This window comes from Peromyscus eremicus, chromosome 14 (assembly GCF_949786415.1).
Source record: "Peromyscus eremicus chromosome 14, PerEre_H2_v1, whole genome shotgun sequence".
In the NCBI taxonomy this organism is placed as follows: domain Eukaryota; kingdom Metazoa; phylum Chordata; class Mammalia; order Rodentia; family Cricetidae; genus Peromyscus; species Peromyscus eremicus.
The window spans coordinates 1282916-1296494 of record NC_081430.1 but is presented as its reverse complement, the minus strand read 5'-3'; the positions used below and the strand labels follow the sequence as shown (position 1 = coordinate 1296494).

Here is a 13579-nt window from a genome sequence, read left to right as displayed (position 1 = left end):
CACTCGGGGGCAGATACTATTAGTCTGGGTCGTCGTTCAGCCTGGAGTTTGCCAGTGTCTCTGGTGTGAGGACTCATTCTACAAGGGCACTGAACACTAGAACAAGAGCACTATTCCAGGTCTCTTTTAGGCAATGGCCACAGAGAGCCACATATCACCATGAAAAGGGAATTACTGGAAAATAAGCACAATACACTCTTCAAAGCGTGGTCTGGTGGCATGGGTGTGGCAAGAACATTGGCCTGTTTTCATGTCACAAGTGGGTAGTAGTGTCAGCCTCCCAAGGGGGTGATGGTTGTAAACTGAAAGCACAACGTAGACATTTATGGTCAGTTTTAATATCCCCACTCTCATAAATGTTGTTCATAGCTCACACTGAGTGAAATGCACAGTTCAAGAATGAGGCAGCTTGCCCTTGCATAGTCTACTGTTTGTCTGGATTTGTGATTACCACATTCAGCCTCACAGAGAAAATCTCATGCCAAGATGCTTCAGAATTCCCATGTGGTTCTACTCAATGGCACTCAGGCAGAGCCAAGTTAGCATAGGAGAGTTTGTAAGCTGAAGTACTGGCTTGGCTCTCCTGTGCTTGGGCCAGACCAGTGACTCAGGCAGGCCTTTGCCAGTGCCTGCTTATCACCAACAGCTCCCTCTCTGGCAGATGCATCTGTCATCCCCCTCTATTTCTTTGTTATTTTTTCCTCCATCTTCTCATTCTCTTCTACCCACAGACATTCTTAGATATGCTTATGCTGGGAAGGCTGAGAAGTAGCCATAACAAAGCAAGGTATACCCTCTCACTGCAAGACAATTTCATGTTCAAGGAAACAACTAAAATGTCCAACATATAATGAATGGGCAAGTTAAATGTGTTATAGTCACACAATAGAATATTCTTCTGTGGTAAAAAAGTAGCAATGATACAGTGGGTCGAACCTTGAAAATAATAGCAACAAAAACAACAACAACAAAAAAGTCAGGGACAAGACTGAGCACGTGATTCTTTGTATCTGAAGAATCTCTAATAAGTGTATCCATAGTGACAGAAAGGAAATCAGTGATTATCTAAGGTTCGTAGTGTGGGAGGATGGGAGGTGGTAATTAAAAGGAAGGTGACTTTTTACCTTTTTTCTGTTCTCTTTGGTATTGTACATGTAACAAAACTTACCATCTTAACCATAGTACAGTGTATAAACTAATTCACTCGATACTGCAACAGATCAAACCTTCTTTCTTTCTTGCAAAACTAAAAACTGCATCTGGTAAACAGTAGCTCTCTTTTCATTTTCCCTTGGCCTCTGTCCTTTTTCCTTTCTGTCTCTGTGAATATGGTGCCTCTAATTAGGTGCCTCATGTAAGTGCAATCCCATATTTTTGGTCTTTTTTGTCTGGCTTATTTCATCTAGCATAATACCATTAAGGCTTATCCATGTTGTGATCTGTAATATTTTGCGTATCCACACATCTGTTGGTAGGCACTTGGGTTACTTCCAACCCCTGGCTATTTGAAGAGTGCTGACTTGAGCAGGGGGTACAAACATTCTTCCAAACTCTCCTTTTAATTCCTTTAGGTGCATATCCAGAAGTGGGGTTTTTATTTGAGGTAAAGAAAGTATTCTAAAATTAATTGAGTTTATGTTCACACAGCTTTTGATAGAACTCAAACCATTGATTTGTACTATTTGTAGGTATGTAAATTATATCAACGAAGCCATTACACACAACACACAATTCATGTTCACACATATATGCATACACACTTACACATGCGTACACTCATAGGCACACATGCACACACACACATGCAAGAACCCCCCCCCCCCAAATAATGCCAATGTTCAGTTTGTTCTCTAAGAGCACCATTTAGGTCAGTGGATAAGGAAGAAGCTTGGTATGCTGAAGGGTGTGGTGGTATTTTACTTGTACTGAAATGTGATTTTAATTGTATGTTAATAAATAAAGTTGCCTGGGGGTCAGAGTTATAGAGCCATAGCAAGTGCGTGGCGGTGGTGGCGCACGCCTTTAAGGACCTGGAGGGCGGTACATACAGGCAATGACAAGGCAGTTTACAACCAATGAGAAGACAGAACATCTAGACTATTTAAAGACATACACACAGGAAGTAGGCCTCTTTTTCAGAGAGCTCTCTTGGCTGAAGCAGGATAGCTGAAGCAGGAAGGGTAAGGCTCTTAGTTCTGACCTCTTGGCTTTCTTCTCTGAATCGGCTCTGTGTTTCTTATTTAATAAGACGGTTGGTTACATCTACATTTGGCGCCCAACGTGACAAGAATCCATTAAAACCGCTTAACTTGGCTTGGCGGCAGGTCCGGGTTCCCGCCAGGGCGACTGGCTCCCTAGCCCGGGCCCAGGTCGGCTTGGCCTCAGGCCGGACTAACCTTGAGCTACTTGCTTAAAGCCACTGCTACAAACAACTCAGGCCTGCCCTGCCGAACAGGGCCCCTGCCTGTAAAACCAACGCACGTGGTTGGAGCTTAAGGTAGCCAGAGCCAAGGCTTGACTAGGCTCAAGCGGGAACACGTGGCTGGATTCAAGCTCTTAGGCAGAACTTGTGGCTACGCTTGCTTGCTCTCTCTCTCTCTCTCTCTCTCTGGACTCACACCTCGGACACTAACTGGCTAACTTGGTTCAAGGACGAAGCTAAAAACATAACATTTAACTGTTCTTTACCAGCTCTTCTAAAGCCTGGAGTTTCTCTGTTGTTAAAGGCCATTGCTGGACCCATACAGGCTTGTCTGTTAACCATTTTAAAGGTAGAGCTGTTGGTGTCTTTGGAAGATCATCAGTTGTTGTGCCCTGTTCTTGTATAATATGGATGGCTGGTGACCAGTCAGAATAATGCCTTTTAATATTTCTCTCAGAAACATGTGCTAATTTATGATTTGTTTCTGAGATTGGAGGGATGTTAATCTGAGTATTTCATTGTTGCAACAAGTCTCGACCCCAAAAGTTCATAGCTATGTTAGCTACATATGTCTTCCTAAATGTTTGTTTCTGCTTTTCTCTAAAGATTTAACACTATTGGTCTTCTAATAGTCCCAGTCCAATTAAAATTTAAAGCTCACTTTGGAGTTGGAGAATGGCTCTCTCCTTCTTTAAACTCAAGCATGTTGTTAAAAGGAAAATGCAAACTCCCTGTATCATGCCAGAATAAAAGAGCCATCTTCTGCTATGAGACAGGAAAAAAGCCAAATTAATTAAGGGACTATTCTATTACTAATCTCAACTCTTTGATTCTATTCTGATTCTTTAAACTTTTCTTAAAATATAAATTTTATATCAAAACTTACAAGGTTAATATATATAGATATATAGATATATATATACATTTTAAACTTTGCTAAGATATGAATGGTCATATAGAGTACTGATTAATTCTAAAAAAAAGGCTTCAATTAGCTGCATATATATGTCTTTATGTTCGAGTCTCTTATCAGTTTTCTGCAGGAATTCACGGCCAGGCCTAACATCAACTGAAGTCTCCAGGAAGAAGTTGGGGCCCCACAACAACAACAATTCCACGTGGACAATAATAACATCACTAAGCTGACAAACATCATCTACAGATCAGCTTTGAACTACAAGGTGCTCAGAGCAATTTTGAGATGACTAGCTGAGATGATCCAGTCTCAAAGACTACTTGAATAAGGACTTGAGATAAACCCTGAACTTTGGCATTATACACAGACTGGATAATGAAGGATATAGTTACCTTTCCTAGAACTTGACAATTAACCTAAAATTTTTCTTTCAGGATAAAGATAACTTTGCCCATACCCAGCAGGAAGCAATTTTAAGAATACGACGCCAACATTCCCAAAGAGATGGTGTGGGGTGGGTGGTTTTTTGGTCTTTTTAATGGGTTTTGGGTCTGGGATAATTTTCATTGTTTAGGGGGGTTGATTACAAGTTGTTGTCAGGGTTAGGAAAAAGACTACGCAAATTAGATTTAAGGTTCTTATTTAAAAAAAAAGAGAAAGAAAGAAGAAGAAAAAGACACTAGTTTTAAATACTTTTCGTTGGATTGGATTGTTTTATATTGTATACAAATTATATATATTGAAATTGATATTGTTAGAAAATGCTATATATATTTCTAATTGTACTTATTATTGTTCATTTAACAATGCAATTTTCTGATCCTTGAATGTTATGATTACCATTAGGATATAAAAAAATAATAGTTAATAATTAGACATTACAATAAAACTTGTAGTCATATTAGATATGTTTTAAAAATTGAGCAGATATATTTTAGATAGGTCATCTTCAAATCCTTCAGAGATCTACAGAATATGGCATTTAAAATGTTTTAATAACTTAGAAAATTTTTCTTTTTTGTTATGACTATGAGACATGTCGGCTCCTGACAGTACCAATCTACTTCAGAGAAAATATGGGCATTGAAGAAACTGCATATGGAGTCAGCTTTCATTGTGGCAAAAGTTAGCCACTGGACAACAAAGTATCCTCGAATCAACTGATGACAAAATGGACAGACAGGACATGAAACAAAGGACTACTGATTCTTGCCTAAACAAGCGTGGTTATGGCTTTATCAAAAGGCATCTTCTGAGGCCAGGACAATATGGCACCATCCCTGACGTGGCCTTCGCAACTCGGAAAAGGTACAGTGCCCTTTTCTTCGAAGGCAGCTAAACAGGCAGTGGGCTGATGGCTTCTGATGTGCTATGGAACAGCAGCTGAAACAGTTATTCTTAAAGAATAACTAAGCTCACGCCTCTCAATAGTAGACTGGCATTTGATAGAGAGATGTGGAGAAGAACGGGATGCTAAGATGAAGCCATATGTACACAGCCAAGAAAAATGGAGAACTGAACTAAAAAACCATCAACATTTTCCAGAATTTAAAATCCTGAATCATGACATGACATTAATGGAATTCAGGTGTTTCTGATGCATGGACTGCTCTCACCCAATGTGAGGTTGAACTGTTGACCTTGTGTACATCCTACTTCACAAATGAGTCTGTCAGATATGCTAAGCCTATATAGGCTGAAGATGATGCCCCAGCATTGCGGAGAAACCTCAGATGACTGTCCAGGCAGTTGGCTGTTTCTGTCAACTCACAAATTTTTTGGAAGTTGCTTGCATGCACTTTCTGTTTTTATTTTTGTTAGCTAATATTATTTCCTTCTTGGGTCTCTGAGGGAGTTAAAGATTAGTTAGTTATAATTAAAGATTAGTTAATTGAAGATTAATTAGGATAGAAAATGAATTAGATACATTTTGGACTTAACAAAATAGGATAATGAAATTATCATCTCTAAATTTGTCAAATACAAATGGACTAGACATTGTTTAGACATTTATTATTTGTATATATTATATATAATTATTGTACTTTTATATATAGTTTTTCTTTTGTTAGTTATAACCTTTTTCTTTTTTTTTCCTTTTTATTAAAATAGAAAAGGGGAAATGTGGTGGTATTTTACTTGTACTGAAATGTGATTTTAATTGTATGTTAATAAATAAAGTTGCCTGGGGGTCAGAGTTATAGAGCCATGGCAAGTGCGTGGCGGTGGTGGCGCACGCCTTTAAGGACCTGGAGGGCGGTACATACAGGCAATGACAAGGCAGTCACATGTTTAGTTTACAACCAATGAGAAGGCAGAACATCTAGACTATTTAAAGACATACACACAGGAAGTAGGCCTCTTTTTCGGAGAGCTCTCTTGGCTGAAGCAGGATAGCTGAAGCAGGAAGGGTAAGGCTCTTAGTTCTGACCTCTTGGCTTTCTTCTCTGAATCGGCTCTGTGTTTCTTATTTAATAAGACGGTTGGTTACATCTACAGAAGGGTATGTGGAAACCGGCTTGATTGCATCATTGTACCTAATTTTCATGATCTTTACTTTTTTTCAAACCTGCAAAAAGCATCTATGACATAAAAACTTAGCCTGTTGCATGCTAATGTTGATACTCAGGCTTATTCACTGGACAAAAAGATGGAGCATGATGCTATGACTCGGAGGAAATCACTTACCCAATTCTCAAGGGTTCTATAGCTTTGTGGCCTTGAGGAACACAAAGATTTACTGTTCCAAAGCCAAGGATCTGTGCATTCGGTCCCAGAAAAATACTGAAGCTTTATTGCCTTTTCTCTTCTCCCTTGGTTCCACTTTTTTCTTGACAGAAGATCTCTGAATCAGTATTAGGAAGGATTTGAGAAGAAAAGGGTAAAGTAATTAAAAGATAAAAAGAGGGCTTTGTTGAGATGTCTCAGTGCTTAAGGGTGATGGTCACCAAGGCTGATGACTTGAGATTCATCCCTGAGACCCACATGATGAAAGGAGGGAACTGACTCTGGCATGTCGTCCTCTGATGTCCACCTGTGTGCACATATGTATACATATGCACACACGTGTAAATAAATGTAATAAAAATAAAGAATCACCACTTGAAAATCACCCAAGATCTTATCATCCTGCATAAAGTAACATAATAAACTTGTATACTGAATTCTAGGATTAACTGTTAGACAAGGCAGGCGCCTCTATGGGCAGCCTTCTATACTAACACACCTTCAAAGTGTTCATTCCTTTTGTTTCAGCTAAACCTTCTTGAAAAAAAAGAAACTAAGAATACTTGAAAGTGTTTCTGTCTGTCACAACAATCTTTCAGACATGTACTCAATGGCTGTGGGCTAAGCATGCCCAGAATGCATCTGCCGCCGTACTTGAATTAGGAGCTTAAACTGAGCATGCTCAGCAATGTATACTCTAAGCTGATCTTGCTCAGGAATGGCCCTTGCCGAGTGTTTTCCTATATGAGGATATACAGCTTCCTCAGATTCCATACTTTGCTTTTTGAGTAACTGTGGTATTTTTCATGTCTGTGACAGACAACAAAACTTTCTTCATTCTTTTATCATCTAATTGTGTTTATTTGCCCTGTAAGAACTAAAAGGAGGCTCCATTGTACTCTGTTACATTAACAGAAGTCATGTTTCCATGGATTTCACAATTTGCAATTAAATTTTTTGGTATTTCTCTGGTTTGCTCAGGTGGGGGAAATGTGAGCACCATCTGCTGGTCATCTATGATAACTTCAGGAAGCTTCAGAGAAAAGCTATGCATTGACTTCCTAAAGTTTGTGGGACATACTGTAATTTTTTATTTTTTGATTTTTTGGACTCAGAGTTGATAGGACTCTTTTGAATTCATAATGAGGGAATGTTAGGGCTGAGACAGCAAGGTTCAACTTTAACTTGCATCCTGATTGACCTCCTGGGACTTACCCTGGTAACCTAGGAGGCCAGAGCTACTCAATCTGAAGTGATTGTGCTGGCACTGGTCACAGTTGGCTCCTTGTACATTCTCTTTGCACAGGCACTGGATGGCCACAAACCTTGTGGCAGGATCAGAGTAGCTCACACAAAGGCCACCACATAAGGTCCCATTAGGGTCACATTCACAAGCTAGGCACACAAAAATACATTGTTTTAGTTAGTAGCAACTGTGGGGAACCTAGAATGTAATCTAGTGTTTTACCCCCACCAGATACACTTTAACTGATAAGTATACTTAAATAATTAGACTAATGGCTTACAGATATCCAGAAATATCTACCAAATTTCTGGTCTTAGGAAATGCTGGTTAATTCTATACATATACTTTTAGAAGAATACAAGGACCAGAGAAAGGTTGCTAGTTTTTTTAAGACATGATTTCATGTAGCCCAGGATGATCTCACTTTGTTATATAGCTAATGATGACTTTGAATGTAGTTGTCCTGCCTCTACCTTCCAAGTGCTGGAATTAGCCATGTGTCCCACCATGCCATGTTTATGCAAGTGCTAGTGTTGGGGATCAATAAAGCTGCCTAGGCAGTATTCTACCAACAGAGCTACATTTCCCACCCAGAAGATTGCTATTTTGAGAGATGGATGTTAAAAGTAGATTGATTATTTTTGGAACAATGAAAATGTCTTCAAACTTGGTAGAGGTGCTGCTTGTACAACCTTCACCAGTGAATGGCTGCTCATTCTTAAATGATAATTTTATGTTATATGAATTTTAATTCAGAGAAAAGTAGTTTAAAAAAAGAGGACTCTAGCTAGCAGTCCTTGAACCCTCTGGCCACTCAGGTCAGGGAAACTGGTAGGCTGCCTGTAGATCTTCACCTCTTCCTCCTCTCTTCTAAATCCAATTCCTCAGTTTCATGTCAGTGCTGTAGGAGACCACCTGCTTTGGCCTCTTCCCCTTCCTCACTGCCCTCACCTCCAGCAGATCTTCTCCTCTAGCCTTCCTCCTCTCTCATCCTTTTGTTCCAGCCCCTAACTCCAGCAGGCACTCTCTGGGAACCTGTCTGCTAAGGCTGCCAGAGAAATAAGTAGGCCACCAAAGCAAGTTAGGTGAGCCTCAGATCTTCACTCTCCCTCCTCTTCTCCAACCCAATCCTCAAGTCTCATCCCCAGCTCTGTAGCAGACTAGCTGTTATGGTCTCTCTTTGCTTTCTGCCCCTATTTCCAAGGACTAGGCAGATTCTGGCAGAACACCCTACTTTCCTTCCACCTGTGGATATCCCCCCAAGACTATCCATATTTCTAAATATTAGCTTCCAATACCTAGAAACACATTCTACCCTGATCCCCTAGTGGCCACACCTGGCAGAATCCCAAAAGCATTCCTTACCAGGCAACACACAGTCACCACACTCTCCTAAGAACCAAGAGGGCAGCAGAAACCAATGAACAAAAATCCACCCAACAAAGATAAGACCAGATATCAGTACCTAGAATTACAATCATCCCAAACCCGTGTGCCTAGATGCCAGAATAAAATCACTATCAACAGCAGCCAGGACAGTATATCTCCACTAGAACTCAGCACCCCTACTACAGTAAGCCCTGAAAAATTCAACACAGTTGAAGCACAAGATAAGGACTGTAAAATAACCTTTATGAATATGTTAGAAGTCCTTAAAGAGGAAATGAATAAATCAATTAAAGAAATCTATGAAAAAACAAACAATGGGAGGAAATGAATAAAACAGTTCAAGACCTGAAAGTGGAAATAGAATCAATAAAGAAAACTCAAGCAGAAAGAAATCTAGAAATGAAAAATTTAGGAACCCTAACATGAACCTCAGAGGCAAGCCCCAACCAACAGAATACAAGAGATAGAAGAGAGAATCTTAGGCATTGAAGAAATGATAGAAGAATTGTATATGCCAATCAAAGAAAATGTTAAATCTAAGAAACTCCTTATACAAAACATGAAAATCTAGGACATGATGAAAAGACCAAGCTTAAGAATAATACGAGTTGAGGAAGAAGAAACCTACCTCAAAGGCCCAGAAACAAAATCATAGAAAAAATTTCCCAACCTAGAAGGAGATGCCTATAAAGGTACAAGAAGATTACAGAACACCAAATAGACTAGGTCAGAAAAAAAGGGCACATAATAAATAATCAGGATACCAAACGTACAGAGCAAAGAAAGAATATTAAAAACTGCAAGGGAAAAAAGATCAAGTAATAGATAAAGAATAACATCTGATGTCTCAGTGGAGACTATAAAAGCCAGAAGGGCCTGGATAGATGTGCTGCAGGCTATAAGAGATCCAGTCCAGAATACTATACCCAGAAAAACTCCTCATCACCATAGATGGAGAAAATAAGATATTCTATCACAGAGCCAAGTTAAAATATTATCTATCTACAAATGCAGCTCTACAGAAGGTGCTAGAAGGAAGAGTCCAACCTAAGGAGGTTAACCACAGCCAAAAAACAGAAGGAATAAATAATCCTGATCAGACCAGCACAACCAAAGGGGGGGGGGTACAGCATATAACAAAATAACAGGAATCAACAATCACTGATCATTGGTTTCTCTTAATATCAATGGCCTTGATTCCCCAATAAAAAGACACAGACTAACAGAATGGATGTGAAAACAGAATCCCTCCTTCTGCTGTATTCAAGAAACACACTTCAACGTTGAGGATATACATTACCTCAGGGTAAAGGATTGGGACAAGATATTCCAAGTAAATGGACCTATGAAGCAAACTAGTGTAGCCATTCTAATATCCAACAAAATAGACTTCAAACCAAAACTAATCAGAAGAGATAAGGAAGGACACTATATACTCATCAAAGGAAAAACCCACCAAGAGGACACTGCAATTCTTAACATTTATGTGCTAGACACAAGGATACCCAAATTCATAAAAGAAACACTACTACATCATAAATCACATATTGACTCTCATGCACCAAGAGTTGGGTAACTCCAATACCCAACCCTTGCCAAATAGACAAAACCTAAACAGAGAAATGCTGGTGCTAACTGATACCATAAACCAAATGGATCTAACACATGTATATTTTTGGTTTTTCGAGATAGGGTTTCTCTGTGTAATTTTGGTACCTGTCCTGGATCTCTCTCTGTAGACCAGGCTGGCCTCAAACTCACAGAGATCCATCTGGCTTTGCCTCCCAAGTGCTGGGATTAAAGGTTTGCACCACCACCACCTGGCTAGATCTAACAGATATTTACAGGACATTTTACCCAAACACAAAAGAATAACTTTCTTCTCAGCAGTTCATAGAAATTTTTCTGAAATTGATCTCATACTGAGACACAAAGCAAGTCTCAACAGGTACAAAAAAAATTGAAATAATACCCTGTATTCTATCTGACCACCATGGATTAAGCTGGATATCAACAATAATAGAAGCAACAGAAAGTTTACAAATTTATGGTAACTGAATAATGCATTACTGAATGATAAACTGAGAAATTTCTGACAGAATTTACTGACAGAAATTGAGAAAGAAATGAAAAACTTTCTGCTCTTTGATGAAAATGAAAACACAACATACCCAAACTTATGGATACAATGAGGGTGGTTCTAAGAGGCAAGTTCATAACACAAAGTGCCTACACTAAACAAAAAATGGAGAGACCTCACAGAGAACTATAGCCAAGCACTTGACCAAGCTCCTGGAGTTCAGTTGAAGAGGGGGAGGAGGGATTATAGGAGCAAAGGTGGCAGGGTCAAGATCATGATGGGGAGAACCACAGAGATAGCTGATCCAAGCTGGTAGTAGCTTTCAGACTCTGGACTGACAGCTGGGGAGCCTCCATGGGACTGAACTAGGCCCTCTGAATGTGACATTTGTTCGCCTCTGGCAGAGGGACTAGGACTTATCCTGGGTACATGAACCCATTTTAGAGCCCATTCCTTATGGTGGGATGCCTTGCTCAGCCTTGATCCAGGGTCAGGGAGGGGCTTAGTCCTGCCCCAACTTGGTATGCCAACCAGTGTTGACTATCTAAGGGAGGACTTACTCCCTATGAGGAGTGGATGGGGGCTGAGATGGGGGTGGTGGTGGGGGAATGGGAGAAAGGGAGGGAGGGGGAACTGTGGTTGGTATGCAAAATGAAAAAATTTAAATAAAATATAATGTCAAAAAATGGAGAGTACTAGTAACTTAATAGCACACCTGAAATCTCTAAAACAAAAGAAGAAACACATCCAAAAGGAGCAGATGGCAGAAAACAATCAAACTCAGGGCTGGAATCAATAACATAGAAACAAACAATTGAAAACAATACAAAGAATCATTGAAACAAAAGCTCTTTGAGAAAAATCAGTAAGATGGATAAATCCTTAGCCAAATGAACTAAAAGGCAGAGAGAGAAGAGGAAAGGTAACAAAGTAGATGTGAAAAAGTGACACAACACCAGGCACCAAGGAAATCCAGAGAATCTTAAAAATCCGTTTTAAAAAGTTGTACTCAACCAAATTGAAAAAATCTATAAGAAATGGAAAATACTACAAACTAAGTTAAATCAAGATCAGATAAGTAATTTAAACAGACCTGTAACTTCTAGAGAAATAGAAACAGTCATTAAAAGTCTCCCAACCAAAAAAAGTCCAGGGACTTCAAAGAATTAATGAAAATACTCCTCAAATTATTCCACAAAGTAGAAAGAGAAGGCATATTGTCCAATATATTTTTTGAGACCACAGTTACCATGATACCTAAACAACATAAAGACAAAGAAAGTGAATTACAACCAGTTTCCCTTATGAACATAGATGCGAAAATTCTCAATAAAGTATTTGCAGACCAAACACAAAAATGTGTCAAAAACATCATCTACCATGACCAAGTAGATTTCATCCCAGAGATGCAGGGATGGTTCAACATATGTAAACTGATAAATGTAATCTTCCATATAAACAAAATGAAAGATAAAAACACATGATCATCTCATTAGATGAAGAAAAAGCCTTTGACAAAATTCAACACTCCTTCATGATGAAAATCTTGGAGAGATTGGGGTACAGGGACATACCTGAACACATGAAGGCAGTTTTAAACAAGTCCATAGCCACATATCAACTTAAATGGAGAGAAACTCAAAGCAATTCCATTGAAATCAGGAATGAGGTAAGATTTTCTACTCTTTCCATACCTATATAGTACAATATAGTACTTGCAGTTTTAGTTAGACAATAAAAGATCTGAAGGAGATCAAAGGGATACACAATGGAAGGGAAGAAGTAAAAGTATCTTTATTTGCAGATGACAAAGATAGTATATGTAGGTGTACCTAAAAATTCCACCAAGAAACTATTACAACTGATAAACACTTTCAGCAAAGTAGATGGATACAAGAGTAACTAAAAAAATCAGTAGTCCTCCTATATAAAAATAGCAGACTGAGAAAAAAATCTGGGAAACAATACCCTTCACAATAGCTTCAAAAAATTTTAAAATATCTTGGGGCAACTCTAACCAAGCAAGTGAAAAACTTGTATAAAAAAACTTTAAGACATTGAAGGAAGAAATTGAAAAAGACTTCAGAAGATGGAAAGATCTCCCATGCTCATGGATTGGTAGGATTAACATAGTAAAAATGGCCATTCTACCAAAAGCAATCTACATATTCAATGCAATCCCCATCAAATTTCCAGCATAATTCTTCACAGATCTTGAAAGGGTAACTTTCAGCTTTATATGGAAATACAAAAGACTCAAGATAGCTAAAACAACCCCAGAGGTATCACCATCCCTGACTTCAAATTGTACTCAATGCTATAATAATAAAAATAGCATAATATTGACACAAAAAAAGACACATTGAATAATGGAATTGAACTGAAGACTCAGACATAAATCCATACACCTATGGAGACCTGAGTTTTGATAAAGAAGCCAGAAATACACACTGGAAAAAAGATAGCATCTTCAACAAATGGTGCTGGTCTAACTGGATGACTGCATGTAAAGAATGCAAATAGATCCATATTTATCACCCTGTACAAAACTCAAGTCCAAGTAGATCAAAGACCTCAACATAAAACTGGATACACTGAACCTGATACTGGAACAGGAAAAAACTTTCCAAGTAGAACACGTTTGGCACAGGCACTAAGACCAACCGTTAATGAATGGGATCTCATGAAACTGAAAAGATTCTCCACAGCAAAGGACACTGTCATTTTGACAAAACAACCTACAGAATAGGAAAATAGGTTTTTTAAAACCAACTACACACACAAAATAAAAGGCTAATA

At 38.8% G+C, this 13579-nt stretch overlaps 1 protein-coding gene across 1 annotated transcript in view; it reads right to left on the bottom strand.

The window, feature by feature from the left end:
- Positions 1–13579, bottom strand: part of Lamb4 (laminin subunit beta 4) — a gene marked incomplete at its 5' end in the record, with an annotated part of 136801 nt that overhangs the window by 81245 nt on the left and 41977 nt on the right. The window contains 2 exon segments of the mRNA XM_059279851.1: positions 176–302; positions 7281–7460. Coding sequence (XP_059135834.1) covers positions 176–302; positions 7281–7460 — 307 coding nt within the window.